The 17,488-nt window shown below is 34.1% G+C and overlaps 1 protein-coding gene across 1 annotated transcript in view; it reads right to left on the bottom strand.

Annotated features, from left to right (window-relative positions):
• Positions 1–17,488, bottom strand: part of DMD (dystrophin) — a 1,075,555-nt gene that overhangs the window by 160,025 nt on the left and 898,042 nt on the right. Inside the window, 1 exon segment of the mRNA XM_035542302.2 lies at positions 1,792–1,938. Coding sequence (XP_035398195.1) covers positions 1,792–1,938 — 147 coding nt within the window.

Raw genomic sequence — 17,488 nt, 5'->3', positions numbered from 1 at the left:
CTAATTATAGATGAGCCAGAATTTTGGCCCCAGATCTTTAGAAAAGTTGTCTCTTGCTCTCATCAACTACTTACAGATGACATAAGTCAAAACATAGTTAAAAAGAAAAAAAGTAGAAATAAATTAACTCTTAAAATTAATAAAATTACAGAATGAGAAGAGGAACTGCCAAGGTAATAGAAAGATAATAATGCTGGAATATAAAAATTGGAATCCCTTTTAAAAGGCACATTCAAAGGTGACTTCACCTCCTGTAGAGGAAGAAACATCTATCTTGTTACAGTTGCATTAGCTGCCACTTTATCCACTTTTAACATAGCCTCAGTTTACACTCACTGTTTAATTTGGAAATAAGTAACTTTACTTGTAATGCAAGATTTGCAGAATCTTAAGGAAGATTTCCCATTTAAGTATATGACTACATCTTTCATGTATAAGATTCACACACAGTAACTAGCAATTTGGACAACTGAACTGTAAAGAACTGGAAGAGGTTTTTATTTTTCTTTGGAAAAAAATGATAAAAGAATACCCTTCATCATATTCAAATCTTAATTAAGTTATTTAGACCTGAAAAACACTTTTTGAAACCATTACCATGCTATGTATACATAAATAGAGAAAGGATCTGAGAATCTGGTAAAGTTGTCTCAACCAACTGTGAAAGTCCTGAATAAACATTTCATTTTCCTCCACACTTCTGCAATATATTAAGGTAAATATAATGACACAACTTCAAAATGTGAAGCAGTGATGCAGAAAAAATAAAAGCCAGTACTTAAAGACTGCTTTAAGTACTGGCTTTTACTTTTATTTTATTTAATTACATTTTTTTAAATTTAATTGTATTTACTTACGTTTAATCATTACATTACCTCCCTGCTGTGGGAGCTACACCAGCATATACCAGTGCATGCATAAATACACACTCTCATACACCCTCTTCCTAAAATTCCAAGCTAAGATACAGTGCATTTTGGAGAAGGTATATATTTTTAAGTCTTTCACACGATAAAGTAAATAAATGTGAAACTTAAGTGATAAATATGTAAACAAAAATTCCAAAGAAGCTGGAAACTTTTCCATATTTAACTTACAGCTTGTTCACCTTGATTTCATAATAAATCTTAATATTTTTTCTGCTTTAGAGATCAACTTATAAAATCCCCTTCTGAACAGCTTTAATAGCAGTACCAAATCTTGCTCATCACTGAATGCATGTAATGCCTTGTAATTTTATATTTGATTGTGAGGATGTTACTTTAAAGGCTCCACTGCAGAATCATTAATCTGCCCATGCAGAAAATATTTAAAACCACTGCTCCTGCAAATTATTTAAACTATAGTAAAAGGAACGAAGGAGCTAAAGTAAACTATCTTGTGTGAATCTTCCACATACACCACAAAAATGTCAGTAACACATGGATAAGTCAGTTAAAAGAAATGATCACATGATATATTTGGCAGCAAGAATTTCTAAATATTAATATTAAAGAGTAAATAAACTTTTAAGTATTTTAACTGTATAAAAACTTTAACTGCATGAAAAACTGGGTTAACTGATTTCTACTTCTTGATAAAAACATTCAGAAGTATATGAAAATACAGCATTAGCTTTACCTCCTGTTTTCTCATAGGAACAGAATTATTGAAAGTGCTTTTCCAGTACCAACCTGTTTCCTCTTTCATTCCTTTAGTAACCCTTTAGTACCATTCCCCATGGAGAAAACAACATAGAAGAAAAAAAAATGCTTCAGTGCAGCATAAAGAAAACAGCTATGGGAAACCTACCTGTAGCACCTTCCACCTTGTGTTCAGGTCTTCCACACAGCTGAGATTGTATGGGGAGAGCTGAATATCAGGGGGAGTGAACCGGTGAGCCAGCTCATTGACTTGATGCACCTTCTCTTTAAGCGGCACAATTTCAGCTCGATAAACCTGTGCAAATTAATTATCATAATTAAAGATAAGAAATAAGTTCAAAAACTATTGGCTCTGCTACCAGCTGATTAGCAAGATAAAGGTGTTCCATGCTGCTGAAAAGAAGGGGTGCACTGGTCATGAGACAGGTAACAGTCTTCTCATATAACAGCATGGGCTGTAGGGCTCAAGTGTAAGGCCTAGCATTTAAGAAGGTGATAGAAATTTGGAGCCTGCATTACAATTTTTGGCTGGTTAAACCAAATCCCTGAGCGGAACACCCATTGGACTGTTCACCGTAGTGCAAGCTTCTCTCTATCTCATTGTTTACATGTGCACAACATGTTCCTCAGGGTAGACAGGAGGGACAAATGCTCTTTAATGCAAGAAAATAGGGGAAGACTGTGGTTCCCAAATACACTGAATGAAAGAAAGAAAGAAAAAAAAAAAGCAATGCTTAAATTGTTTTCATGGTCTTACCTGGGGTATCTTGTGCATTACAAATAAAAAGTTTGGATAAAGAGAGGAAGGAAGGGAGGGAGGAAGGGAGGGAAGAAGGGAGGGAGGGAAAAACAACAACAAAGCAGAACCTTCTTTCTATGACTCCCAGACTACCTTTCATGACTCATATTTCAGAAAAATAATGTGTCTTGTGAGATGACCATTAGAACCATAAGAACAGTCTGGTTAATAATTTCAGAAATGTATGTGAAAACCAAAAGCTGCTAGTTGCTGTCTCTTGATTTTAAAATCAACAACCTGCTGGTGATGCTACCATGATGCATTTGAATAAATTCAGATAAATTCAGGGCACCATGACTCCACTGAAGAGACGCTGCTCTATGCAGATTTTCCACTGTTCCATATCTATCTTTTCTAAGGAGACATTTATGAATCTTTAACATGACAAATTGTGTCAAAATGTACCAATGAGCCATTTCTAAGGGGAAAATTCTGTCATTTTCAGGACCACTTTTTCTTGCCCTATAATGTCTGCTCACAAAGGCAGGATAATTTATTTGCTGTATTAGTCTTGCTTTCCAGCTCCTTTCTCTCAGCATTTTTAATACAGAACACATATGGTCTGCATCTCATTTTGGGTAATCAGAAAACCTGAAATGATTTCCTAATAATCATTTCACCAACATGTGATGCAAACATCAAAAATCCTCACCAAGTATCTCTGTAAACCTTAAAAGTAAATAGTATTAAGACACTCACAGACATTAGGATGTCTGTGTACATGAACTGTAATAAAGGCAAACAACACTGAAAAATTGTTCCTCAAATTTCTCTCAAAAACAGATTTGTGTCCACTAATTATGCTAAATTGCCCTACAACATAAGGAGTTAGACTGACTTCAATGGCATTCATGTATAGTGAATAACTAATGATAAATCCATAAAATGCACAAACAGAAGTGATGGGCATTTTGTAAAGGTAAATGCAGAGAATGACACAAATGCCATGATGTGACAGAAGAGGCATAGATCGCATTCATGCCATACAATTCACTTCTCCATCTCACCAGTTTCATACCATTGGGACACAACTGATGTTACTGGGAAGAATACAGATTTATAGTATCGTGAGGAGAGCAAGACCAGAGGTAAAAAGAAAAGGAAAAAATCTAGCATGTTTGATTTTATCCCACAAAGTTATATATTTGCTTAATCTGATCATTTAAGCCAGTAATTGAGTTCAGAAGAACAAAAACATGCTTTAAATATAGGCATTTGTTCAAAGGCTGAAGATATGTATACCACAGTGTGAGCATTTAGCTTGCAAATAATTATTTCACTTTTTTTTTTTTTTTTTTTTTTTTCCTGTGACTTGTCAGGTTTAGTGGCCCAAGGTCTTTGGCCACAACTCTGTCATTTATGATTGGGATAGTCACATGGGTTCTGCCAGTGTTACCTGTTTTCCAAGATGAGTGAACATCTTTTAGCTAGTGATACCAATGCCCACATTGTATATAAATTTAAAATACTGTTAGAAAAAATGGAGAGCATCTATTGCAAAGATCAGTTCCTGCACTGCAATGTACTCTAAAGCAGCTCCTGCATTAAGCCAACTTAATTTGCTATTAATTTCTATGGCCATAGGATCAAGCTTGGATTGAAAAATTCATTGCCCAGGCAAAGCACGTAGGTTTAAGCTTATACACTGCTTGTTTTTAAGCATGCGCTGAAGTATCTTGCTGATTTCAGACCAATTATTTCAATCTGTAATGTTGACTTGAAAATACTGGTCTCACTTAAGATTGACATAAATGATTCTGTAAATCACACAATCATTATACCTAAATTAAGGTGAAATAAAAGATCGGTCATGATTTGTCAACACGTTTTAGTGAGCATACCTTATTTTACAGAGAGAAAGCTTAGGAACAGAAACAAGTCATGAGACAAAAAAATGAAATCAAAGAAATATATGGAAGTAAATATGAAAACATATCTCCCCCCATATTTTGGACATTATTTCCTTATTGTTTTTTTCTTTAGGAATACTGACTTTTGCAGTTATGCTAATTTTCCAACATACAAAATATAATAGCTTTTTCAATATCTCTAAATTTGATAGTCTGTTTTCTATTATTACTAAGCCTGGGTTTTTACTAGCATTTGTGTTAGTTATACTGATCAAAATGTAAGAAACACCAAAAACAAAAGAATTCTAATTAATGCGTGGCTATCTAATTAATGCCAATAATCTTACAATTAAAAACTGAAGACAGAAAATAAAAAAAAATCCTTAGAAAGACTTGTCATATGATATTGTATGATTAAAAACATCAGCCACTACAATACTATGTTAACCAACAGTTTATCACAAATAGTCTACCAGTCAACATACATGATTCTAGAGCTAGGTTTTTGTTTTTGTTTGAGTGAAATTTTGTATGAATTCTTTTTTTTTTTTTCACACCAAGTATTCAAACAATTTTAAGAAATAGTAATCATTTATGTTGTACAATAATTTTCATCTATAGAAGCAGAAATTTGGAATTTCTACTTAACTATGATTTTCATCAGTATTATTAAAATCTTTTACAGTAATGTTTATGTTTTTAATAATCAGTTTGCATAGCATAAGACTGTTTCATTTTTCCATTACTTTTTCCTTCTACATAAAAAATACCAAACCTATCACAGGTTTATAGCAAAAAAAAAAAATAGTTAACTATAGTGTTGGTAATTTAAAAACAAATGTACATGGTGAGTAGTATTCCACTACCACAACTAGAGATCTATTTGAACCAATTAAATGGCTCAGGATGTAAATGACTTCTCAGTGTGAACAGCGATAGGAGAAACAGCCCCAAATTACGACTGTCCTTACACAGGAAAGAATTTCAATGCTATGTGATACTGTAGGTGGTAAACTGGATTTTAAATGATCCGTACAGTCCTGTTAGAAAATATTTTAAAATGCTTTGGAAAATTAGCAAGGACTCTAGAAGACATACCACAGAAACCATAGCCAGCCAAATAGTAGGAGTCTAGAGCATAACAGCAGCCATAATCAGTCAGATGAAAAGCTCATCTCGCCCATCCTGTCTCTGAGAGCAACCAATACATTTGCTTGGGGAAGAAGGAAAGCCTGGGAAACCGTGAGTATCCCCGCTCCTTGCTGTACTCTTCCAGCTCAGCAATTTGGGGCTCAGAGATCCTGGAGCCAGAATTTGTCTCTCTTTGTCAATTAGATCTTGAAGGATTCTTCTTACGTGAAATTATCTACTTGATTTTTGAACTAACATAGGCTTTTACCATCCAAAATAGCCTATAAACTCAATGTTTAGGTTGAAGAACCACCTCTTATGTTTTTTTTGTTTGGTTGGTTGGTTGGTTTCTTTTTAAGATATCACTTGAGATCTTCTCCCATTCTTAGTTCATGAGAGACAATGATCAATCTTTCTTAGTGGACTTTCTTTGTGCTATTCCAGACTTTATAAAACCTTTATCATATTTACTCCTTCCAGGTTTAGATTCAAAGATTGACATACCCAATTAAATGTGTATATAAAGAAGATACTTAGATCTGAGCTAGTCACCATATAGTGCCTTTATATTCAATCACTGATCAAAACAGAAGCTGAATATAATGTTTTTTTTTTTGTTTGTTTTTTTGTTTTTGTTTTAACTATAGAATGGCATGAATCACATTCTGAATTACAGAGATTAAACTGAGAAGATTTGCATTCACTAGAGTGGGAACCAAGACAACTAGATCATACACAGACACCTACCTGGCAGATGTGAAATTACACAAAATAAATCATGTTCCTCCTTCATTTATTCTGTCCTTTTGCAGGAGCTTTCCATACTTTTGATCTGCTATATTTTTGAAATTGGTGGACCAGAACACTGCCTACAATATATAAGGTCTTATACCATGGTATAATATTTTCTGCTTTACCAAGTATTTCTAACATTTGATTTGGTATTCTGAATAGTGCTGAGTATTGAAGTGCTGGAAGTGCTGAGTGGTTTCAGAGAACCAGGGCTTACAACTCCAAGATTTCTCTCATGAGTGTTAAAGGAATGTTTAAAAGGGCTAAATGAGAGCTCATTACTGTGCATATAAAGTTGGGATTAGTTTTCTAAATGCATTGCTTAACAATTATCAACACTGACTTTCATTTGCTACCACTTTATTTCCATCCAGTACTGTGAGGTCCTTCTATAGCTGTTTGCAATTCATCCCCACCTGGAGGGCTTTAAATAGGTTTGTATCATCAACAAGATATGTCACTGCATTATTCATTCTCCTTTTCAGTTCATTTATGTGCATACTAGACAGGGTAGACCTTCTTGAGCGCAGTGTCTCTCATTAGGAAAACTGAATGTTGACCTCTGCTTTTTATTTTCTGCCTTTTACAGGAAATAAATAACTAGATAAGTGGTTATTTATCCTTATCAAGTCTTTCTCTCTTTTCCCACAGTAACCTACATTTTTAGGAACAACATTTTTGAAATCATTTTGGAATCCCCAAAAGCCAATATCCCGTTGTTGACATGCTCACTATTTTCTTGAAGGCACACTAAGAGATGTATGGCTTACCTACTTTTACAAAAGCTACATTGTCTCTTCTACAGTATACTTTTTTTTCCCAAATTTCTTGTTCTGTAGGTCCACAGTCCTGATTAGATGCAGTATAGAAACTATTGCAATATTTGCCACCTTCCAGTCCTCATAATATACTAATTTTAAGCAAGAAAATACTGTTACTAGTAATAGCTGTTTTATTCTTTAATTTCATTAAAACTCTTGACTGAATAATTACCTAGTTCCGGTGACATGGTAGTCTTAATCTTATTATTTTTTTCTATGGATACTTTTTAAAAATATCTTTCTTTACACTTTTCTTTAGTCACCCCAGCTTTCTAGGTCTTCTGAAAGTCCTTCTATTTAGAGGAGATGGATTTGTTTTCAGCTTCCATCGTAGTGTCTCCATGCTGTCTTCAAATTTTACTCTTTTTGGATTTTTTTAAGTAGAGTTCTTCATTTGTGTATAGTTCTCCTTCTGAAAACTGAATGTCGCTGTGGTGGATAGTTTTATTATTTTTGTTTTTGTTTTGTTTTTATTTTGTTTTATCCCTGCAAAAATGTTGACCTTTAGTTCATAATGATCCCTATTACGATAGCAATGTTTTGAACCTGTATTGCTTAGTACCACGCCAAATATTTCTTCTCCCATTTGTGGCCACCCTAAGAGGTTACTCCATGAAGCAGTGTTTTTTTGTTGTTTTTGTTTTTGTTTTAATCTGAAAATGTAATCTTAAAAGCATGCTCTGACAAGGCACTTACTGTAATTTCCCTTCTTGAAATGTCTCCCTTATCAATTATCTTCTTAGTGTTCCCTAACACTCCATATTTTCTATTTGGGGATGGAATTTCAAATTCCAAAGGATTTCAGGCTAGTTTGATAAAATTCATCCATCTTTGTGATTTGATTCCTAACCTTCATTAAATATAGCATTAGGCCACCACTGTCAGAAACTTACTCTTTTTTACTGTGCAATTCGTAACTTGGATGCTACAGTGTCTACTACTTATTTATTTCCATCAGTTTTCTGATATGTGCATATTACATTTATGTTTGAAACCAAGTACTTTCATTCCCCCATCTTATCTCTTCAGCTGTGGTATTTTTAACCCCAGGTGATCACATTGAATGATATGCTTTCCATGCTCATCTATCTCTTGAAGTGTTTGACAGACCCTTTTAGAACTCAAGTGCCAGTAGATTGGTTTCTTACTTATTTCAGAATATGCAGACTAACCACTCTCCTACTCCCTCACCCTCCACCCCCACAATAATTTGTAGGTCCTTTTCCATTAAAGTTGCTAGTGCTTTGGGTATCCTGCTGAAAAAAAAAATAAATAAATAAAAATAATTGTAAAAGCCAACACAGCCCTCAACTCGTTTTAGAATACCAACTCTATGAGCAAATATTTATTTAAACATGATTACTTTTTTGTTGTTGTTACTGTCCTTCTATGCATGTCTTATTTCACATGCCATCTTGTTTTGGTTTTGTTTTTCCTTGCTTTTGTTTATTGGTCCCTAACATATAGAAAAGCACCAACTGCCTCTTTGGAAGGCTGCCCAATGATCAGAAGGGAGCTAAAGATACAAAAGTCTAAGTCTTTATACTTAAAGACCTCACCAAATGGAGATGCCTTTTGTCATGGCCATGAAAAGGACATGTTTTTGTTTAGGATTCATAAATCAGTTTCTTTAAATCTGTAAGGAAATTCATGACTCATTTGAGTAAATAAACAGTGAATTAGCTTATTTCAATAACAATAGATATATTATATACTTTGCTAGCCTCAGGGAGTTTCCATCACAAAAGTCATAAGTGAAAATTCAGGAAGGAATATTGACTATACAATGCACAATTTCTGCTTCTTGACCCCTCTTCTCCCCCAGCCACATGTGCAACAGCTGATAACAAGGCAAACATAGAATTCACGAATCCAAGCAAAATTAAATCAAGAGCTTGTAACTTCTGTCCCACTCAAGTTAATGGAATAGTGTGACTAAATTCCCCTATGCCACTTGGAAAACATTACCTGAAGAGGAAGTGTATTCTCAGAACAAGACTTGTTCCTTATGCAAAGAGAAAAACAGTAAAGTAAAATACAGGCTGGCTTTTATTTATTGTTTGCTAACGTGAATTGTCAGTGCTTCAATAAATTTGCTTTTTCTCTTACCAAGCTGATTTTTACTGACCCCACCATCTACCATATATGTTTAAACATAGTCCAGCACAGAGAACCTCAATACCTTGTCAGAACAGACAGCAACAATGCAGCTGTACTGTGAGCAAGAACTTATTGTTGCTTGGCATTCATATCGATAAAAGGAACACAATAGCATGTACATAGTAAGTCATATTCTCATGTACATCTCAGTAGTACTGAGACTGAGTTTAGCTGTATTTGTATTAAAAATTATATTAAACAGAAACTATCTAATAATTACCATCTAATAAATACCATCTAATAATTTTCAATCATTACACAATTGTTCATTCATGAAGTTAATAATAAGTAATTGAGATTTTCAATAATGATTTTCAAATCCAATCACTATTCTTACCATCTCCTAGTTATTTGAAACGTTTTTTGCAATGAAAAATAGCTTGGGAGCAGGGTTTGGTTTTTTTTTGTGTGTGTGAGAGTGTGTGTTACTTTTGTCTTTTGTATGGCCTTAAGAACACTTTAAATTATGTTCATAAGTTTAGGAAAATCTCTGTAAGACCATGTGTAAACAATTATGCTACAACTATAACGAAACATTGCTTTCCGACTATCTTGTCCTCATCCTATACACATTACTAAAGATCAAATGTTCTTAACATTTCCCATACACATGTATGGAGGGATCATGAATTTCATCAAATATATAATGATGCCCATCTCTTGCTGAAAAGAAAAATTGAAGGACACAAAGTTCATTTTACCAAAGCACCTAATACTTCAAATGTTCAACTCTAGCTTCTGGAAATGAGTCTCTGTCTTTTCTTTTTGGTTATGGATTAGACAGGAATAGATGCCTGCCTAAGATGTTAAAGGCAATTTGGTTTAATCTCCACCTTTTCTTCTCAGATTTTATGGCCTGGCAATTACAGCAATTACAGGCTTGATTTGAACACTATACAGGTTTGCTCTGAGTACTACATGGGAAATTGATCTCAAAGCTAATTTCTCCCAAAGATGGTATATTCAAGACTTCAGAAGTTAATAACCTCTTTCACAGAGCTTGAGGTGGGACTGAATGACCTGTCTTCTTTCCTGCCCTTCTCGAAGAAGGGACTGACATTTGCTCTCCTTCAGTCTTCAGGAATCTTTCCCAGTCACTTGACCTTCTTAAGATAATTGAGAGTTGCAGTGGCATCTGCCAGCTCACCCAGCATTTGTGGGTTCATCCCATCAGGGTGCATGGACTTATGTACATCCAGAATTATGAGCAAAAGAAGTCCACCCTCTTATATATTCCACTTACATGTTCTGACACTTATTAATATGAAGCACTTCTCAAGAAAAGGCCAATGTTACCTACAAAGTCTGTTTTCCCAGATCTGTGAGACACACACAGCAGTGGCCTCATGCCAGCCTGGCATTTTTTTTCAGTTCCCTCACATGGAAGAGTCTCCCATTAGGACAGATCTGTGCTAAACCTCAATTCTCGTAAGCAGTGAAAAAGACAGAAAAGGATATCTGGAAATGTGATGAACGTATGAGATGGCTTACAGAGAAAAGCCCTCCTGTGTCAAATGAACTTGTGGTGTATTGGGTTTTTATACCAGCAGCAGCTGCAGCTAAATCAGAGCAGCATCCACTTGCACAGTGAGGTGAGGTCTTCCTATACCTCAGCCTCAGCAGGTTCCCAGCACTGACATTTCTCTACCTCAGCTCCCTCAGTGTTCAAGCAGAGGAATATTCATAGACCAGAATACACCTTCAGATTTGTATCTAAAACTATCAAAGGTAGAAAAAATTGTCATATTCTACCTAGGAAAGTCGAACAGTCCCCATTTTTTTCATTAAAAATTAATAAACTTCCTTTCTGATAGGTTTAGTGTATACTGATTCAAATTTCAGTGAAACCTGAGATTGTCAGCTGCTAGTCCAATATGCTACCCTTAGCTTCCTTTTAAACTCACACTGTATTTTTATTTGATTCTAGTGCTCCTGGGGACAGGCAGTGTTGAAACAAAATGGATTTTAGCTGATTTGATTTTCCATTATGTATATTGTTATAAACTGAGAAATGACCAAGCAAAAATGCACCAGAGTAGAATATAAATCCTTTTCAGGGATAAAAATAGTTCAAATAAAAGACATAAAGGAAGAAAGAAATAAAATGCCCTTTATTCCTATCCCATTCTGAATTCTGTATCTCTGAATCTGATAAAACATTAAATTTTTCAGAAGGTATTTCATTCCTACAATTTTGAAAATGAAATGTGTATTTACTAAAAAGTAAGGATATTAAAAGTGGAATATAATAAATGAGTAAGGAACAAATGCCATGAATTATTTTTCTGATTTATCGAAGGGGAGAAGCCAGAGGAGGTTCAGACTGATATCAGGAAAAATTTCTTTACCATGAGGGTGGTCAAACACTGGAACAGGCTTCCTAGTGAGGTGGTTGATACCCTACCCTGTGCCTGTCAATGCTCAAGAGGTATTTGGATAATGCCCTCAATAATGTAGTTTAACTTCTGGTTAGCCCTGAAGTGGTCAAGCAGTTGGGCTTGATGATCTTTGAAGGTCCCTTTCAACTGAACTATTCTAGTCTATTCCACTCTATTTGGAGCAATTTAATAACTAGAAAGAAAGAAAGAAAGAAAGAAGGAAAGACAGGCAGACATTAGGACGTCAACAAATAGAAGCACATTAATAGGTGGAAATATCCTGAAAAACATATCACTTTGTTATGATCAGGGCTGCTATGAACTTTTGCAGTTTTATGATCCCTGAATAAAGACAATCCATGCTATTGCATTGTAATGTATTCTGAAATTTTGTTCTCCTGCATGGAGGAGGAGAAGTACATGACCACATTTAGCTTGTAATCCACTCCGTTAGAACTATAGCCATGACATGGCAAAGGCTATCCTTGCTAAATTGTCCATAAACAGTTCTGCACCATTTTTTCACATAATCAAAGTCAGTCACTCAGTCATTTTGTGACCAAGAAGCTAATATGGCAATTATGAGATGGAGTGCCTAGGAACCAACTTGAAGCTTTTCAAATTGTAATCTGAAAGTCTGATACACACTGCTTGGAAAACATAGAAAATATAAAGGGATTTTTATAAGGGAAATTTTTCATATAGTATGGTTTCATTCAGCATTATTAAAGCTAAAAGCACTTGAAAAGATATATATGTTCAGGTCCTTGAGCTTCACTCAAACCTACTTTTAAACCATTAGTCTTTACTAGTTAACTAGTAAACAATGTATATTAAACATACACAAACATAAAAGATTGAGTAACGGATGTTATAAAAAACTCTTTCAGGCAACAGAGACTCACACAAATTCTCCTTGCCCTAACAAAAAAGTAAACTAAAAAAAACCTACTATAAAGTAAATCCCTATTGTGTTTGTAAGGCAGCCTGTTATTTTAAAGGTAAATGTAGTATTTCATAGACAAAAAAGAAGGAAGCAGTTTAAAACAAGTTACAATAGCTGCATCATGATATTACAAACCACCTCAAGCTTCAAAACATCAGCAGGCAGAACTTGTATTTCAAAACCTAGGATGAAAAATATAGATTCCTAGCATGGCCATTCAACAGCTAGCTTAAATGCTACTAAGACAGATTGTATTCTGACATGCAAATAACATTAAAAGAATTCAGACCAGAAGCTTCAAAAACTCTTCCTCTCTTTTTTAATAAAAAAACATACACAGATTAGGAATTTTTACTACTTTTAGAAAGGGAGACTTTTTTTTTCTTCACAGAACTTCATACCAGGAGGAGTTATTATATTTCATCCAATCTTTAACCTCCAGAAGAGCGTAGATCAGAAAGACTGTTGAGTCCTTTCCTAAACTAGTATTTTCCAGTTCTTTAATTAATATTATAACTCTCCTCTTTACCACTACTATATGATGGGTGGGGTGAAACTTCAAGACAAAATCTCCAAGACAAGGTGGAAATTCCTGGGCTTCTTCCTTCTAATGGGAACATCCTCAAAAACACCAGAAAAGGGAATACATTTCTAAAGGCAGACTTTAGTAGAACATAACCTAGAACAATTTACTTTTTATGCTAATGTAGGAAGAAAGAATGCTTAAATAAAATACTAATAATGAGACAATTAAATAAAACTTAAAAAATGTAACAGGTTTAGGGTTTTAAAGTAGCATCTTCCCAGGCATTCAGGTTGAAACCCTTTTGGGTGGGAGGCTGCCCTGCCACATCTGGAGGGAGAGCAGGCTGCAGCTCTTGGAAATGAGTAGCTGTGGCTCCAGCTGAAAATGATGAAAATTGTCATTCTTAATCTTCCAGATAATTTAACTGTACTAAAATAAAACAATTTGCAGGTAAAAGCCTAAGAGAATAAAAATAATTTGAGTGGCATTGCTGTCTGGACAAATTAGTTTCACTGATTCAATTGCCCTATTTGTAAATTGGGGATAATACTACTTCTATTGCAGTTTCAGAAAGAAGCTGAGAAGATTAGCTCATACTACCTGGAACATGAGAAGCACTTTAGAAGCACTAACTAGCAATTACCAGGTTTTATTATGGGTTAACCTTGAACAAAAAGACAAAATTCTATTAGGCTTTAAATAATAGGTATTAAAATGAGAAAACTATAGTACAATGTGTCACTGATAAGCATCCCAGGCAATCTAACATTCATTGTATTCCCTACTTCAAGCAGTCCCTAAATCACTACTGTGTACCAGTATACGAGCTTGATAAATTGATTTTGTTTTGTGCATTGATTTGCCGATATCATAGTAAAAATATCATTACAGAATCTGCATACTTGATAGATATAACAGCAGAATATATTCCCTGAGTCCATAATTGTGACAGGAATAGGAGAGCCAATGCTTCTAAGCAAAGATTTTATTAAAAACAATACTGCCAGACCTCTTAATGGAGGAAAAAAAAAAAAAAAAGAAAAAAAAAAGCGGCCTCACAGAAAGCAGACAGCATTAAAATTCACTTCTAGCATTCCTTCCTCCTTTTCCCTCCTCATGCATCCCAATGAACATACAAGTCTCAGGTTATACATACACTTCTGATATGTCCTTTTCTGTACTTGGAAATGTTTCAAGAGCAGATAATACATAGAAGATCAGTGTGACACAGGATTTCTGGTATCCTTGCTCCTTGGAGATACCTTTCCTCCTGTTATCTACCCACTTGCCTGAACCACACTCACTTAGAAAAGATTAAATAAAATGGTACTACACTAAAAGAAAAAAAATGTTACTGGTATTGTACTTCAGGGTGGTGTGGTGGTGGTGGTAAATATTTACATTTCCAAGTAAAAAAAAAAAAAAAGAAAAAGGAAAAAAAAAAGAAAAAAAAATTGAACAGAATCATAAGAGTTCAAGAACATCTCTGATGTAATGTCAAGTCCACGAATATTAATACTTGGTCATCAGTTAAGTGTCTGTATGTGCTGGATTTACATGGAAGACTGGATAAAACAAAAAGCTCTGTTAAATGCTAGAGTACCAGCATAGAGTAGGTATAGCACTTTGGTTTTTAAACATCGGTGTTTAATTCTGCTTCTAAAAGCTCAAGTCCCATTCTTATTCTGATAAACAGCAATCTCTTAAAAATGTTCTGGTCTGACCTCAATTCTGAACTTCAGAGGCATAAAAAGACAGGCAAGTCTTTATACATGTATTAGTCACTTCTCTCAGCAGGCTATCAGAAACAGATCAGAGATTACCAATACTTAAAAAGTCAAATTCTGCCTGCAGATGTTCACGTTGAGCTCCCACTGAAATCAGCAGGATAAGTTCAGAAAAGGAAAAATTTGGCTCTAAATGAGAACTGTTGATCTAATAATAGCACATTCTACCAAAGTGGGTTGGAGGTAGAAAAAAAAAATCAATTTTTTATTGGTCACCTATTTTCTTCTTTAGAATTCAGGATTTTTTCTACACCTAAGGAAAAAGTTAACTATTATTTATCCCAATGGCCCTTAATCAAAGAGAAATAGTCAATCTGTTCTACTAATAACTGCATTAATTAATACACTTATGCACATTAATCTTCAGGTACATATTTTATTCAAAACACTACTTCTTTGGGTCTTGTTATACTTCTTTCTCATACAAGAATGTTAACATTTAAAATAGAAAAATAATATTAAGATACCTATTATAATCTAATGCAAGAAAAAGTCATTTAAAAAGAAGATGTTTTTCAATGGAATGCAACAGATGGAACTATCATTAAGAAAAAGAATAAAGTTAATTATGCAATAAATTAGACAAGGTAAGTGTATTGATTATTAGTATGTAGAGAACTCTGGACGACCAATTTCAACTATTACATACACAAACACACATGCACATGTACACATACATAGACATAAAAACACTAGATGTTTGATCTGAAGAAGATTAAAAAAATCTATGTGAATACTAATAAGACTCAAATTATGTGTAGGCCACTGTAGGGGAGATTACAGCTCACCTTTTATCAACCAAAAGATACAAGCACTTCTCACAAATACTCACAAAATGATGCAAACAAAAATGTGCTTAAAAAAAATGAAATTATTCATTTTGAATGCATTGTAATGCTGCCACTAAGCTTCTCTGTCAGGTTGCTTCTTTTCATTCTCCTTTCAGCTGAACATCAGTCTAACTTTTATCTTTCACAATTAGCAGACTTGTTTTCAAAGAATCTTTATCCAGAATAGTCTCTGACTTCAACTCTAGCTAGACTGCATAAGGTGCAAATGTATATATGTGAAGAATGAAATTGCTCTAGTGAAACCTGTTGCAACCGGAGCCCAGGTACTGGTTCCTTCCCAAAATGTTCCCATAATTCCAGGGTTCCAGAGACCATGTCTTACACTTGTGATTATCAAGAAAGTTAAAGAATACTCACTTTTTGGTTGTTCCTTGTTAGCAGAACAGCATTAACGTTTCTGTATCTTAATGATTCTTTGTATTCCGGTAAATAGTATAGTCAAGGACAGTTTAAAGTTTACAAGGCTACTCTTAAGATTACAATTCTCTGCCTACCCATCACTTTATTACTGTTCTTATGTGAAAAATGGAAATTAAACATTAAAATAGATAGTGTGATATGGTCAAAAATTACATTAATTTCTATAAAACATTCACTATAATTAAAGTGGTAACACCTAAATCAGAAGAGATCACAAATGTATAGCTTATTTATTGCAAAAGGAATCAGCAGAGGGAATAATGGTTTGCTTTATGTATTTAAAATGAACTTAGTTATGGGCTATTGCCTTAGTTATCACCATAACAAACTCTGCAGTCTTTTGTGACTGATTTCCAAGCAAAGTAAGACAGATGAGGCTTGTAGATTAAATTTGTATCAGTTGCAAATACATGACTATTACATATTAAATAACTGCTTGTGATTACATTTCTTTTCATGTGAGAAAATAAATTCATAAGCTGTTAAAACAAAAGACCACAGAACAGAACTGATTAACTTTCATCTACTACAAACTAAGAACGATGGCAGAACTAACCTAAACTGGTACAACAATGTGATGAAGCACTCCACAGTTTTTAACCCAATTTCATATTTAAAACAAACCTTGGAAAATTAAATTTGCCTCCACGAGTGCCAACCAACCAAACCTACTGAATTCTCCATTGTATAAAACTGTATTTAAAAAGATAAAAACAACATACTAGGCTGTACAACCAAGTAGGTGATGTATTTAGCTGAAGAGTCATTGGTATTTTACAACCTCCTGAAAGTTAATCTATTAAAAATGCAACAAATTCCAACTACCATTTTCATCATAGCAAATTCAATAAATTTTAAATTAACAAAAATATTCCTCAATCTAAAATATGGACATCTGTAGGACGACAAAGATTTCCAATGAATTTAAAGATTTAAATGAGATTTCAATTTATTTTAAAATAAAGTTTATTACATCCTGTTACAGTCATCGATGTTTTATTTTATATTAGTATTAAAATAGTAGCTGAAGAGTTTTTGGTATTTTATAAAATTTGTTTTTATTGACTGCATTTAAAGCTAAAACCATAAAGTCCTCTAAAATGCCATTAGGTCTCTCCTCCCTTTACAGTATCATACTTAGAAAAAATCTCGAATCTACAAATATTTCACAATTACAAAATTTGCTTGTAGAGAGGATCACAATTGTCTCAGGGACAATTTGGGAGTGGGAGGAACGCTAGCAAATGAAATAGGGAACGGTTATTCTGTAGGAGTTAGTTTTTAAAAATCATGGAGTCCAGCACAGAATGTATTAAGAGAATTAAAGGAAGTAAGACAATGTAATTCCAATCGACTTTGTTGTCAGACTTTGGTGTCAGGCAGC

The sequence above is a fragment of the Cygnus atratus genome, chromosome 1 (genome assembly GCF_013377495.2).
Source record: "Cygnus atratus isolate AKBS03 ecotype Queensland, Australia chromosome 1, CAtr_DNAZoo_HiC_assembly, whole genome shotgun sequence".
In the NCBI taxonomy this organism is placed as follows: domain Eukaryota; kingdom Metazoa; phylum Chordata; class Aves; order Anseriformes; family Anatidae; genus Cygnus; species Cygnus atratus.
Note: the sequence above shows the minus strand (reverse complement) of the source record. Positions and strands in the feature narration are given on the sequence as shown.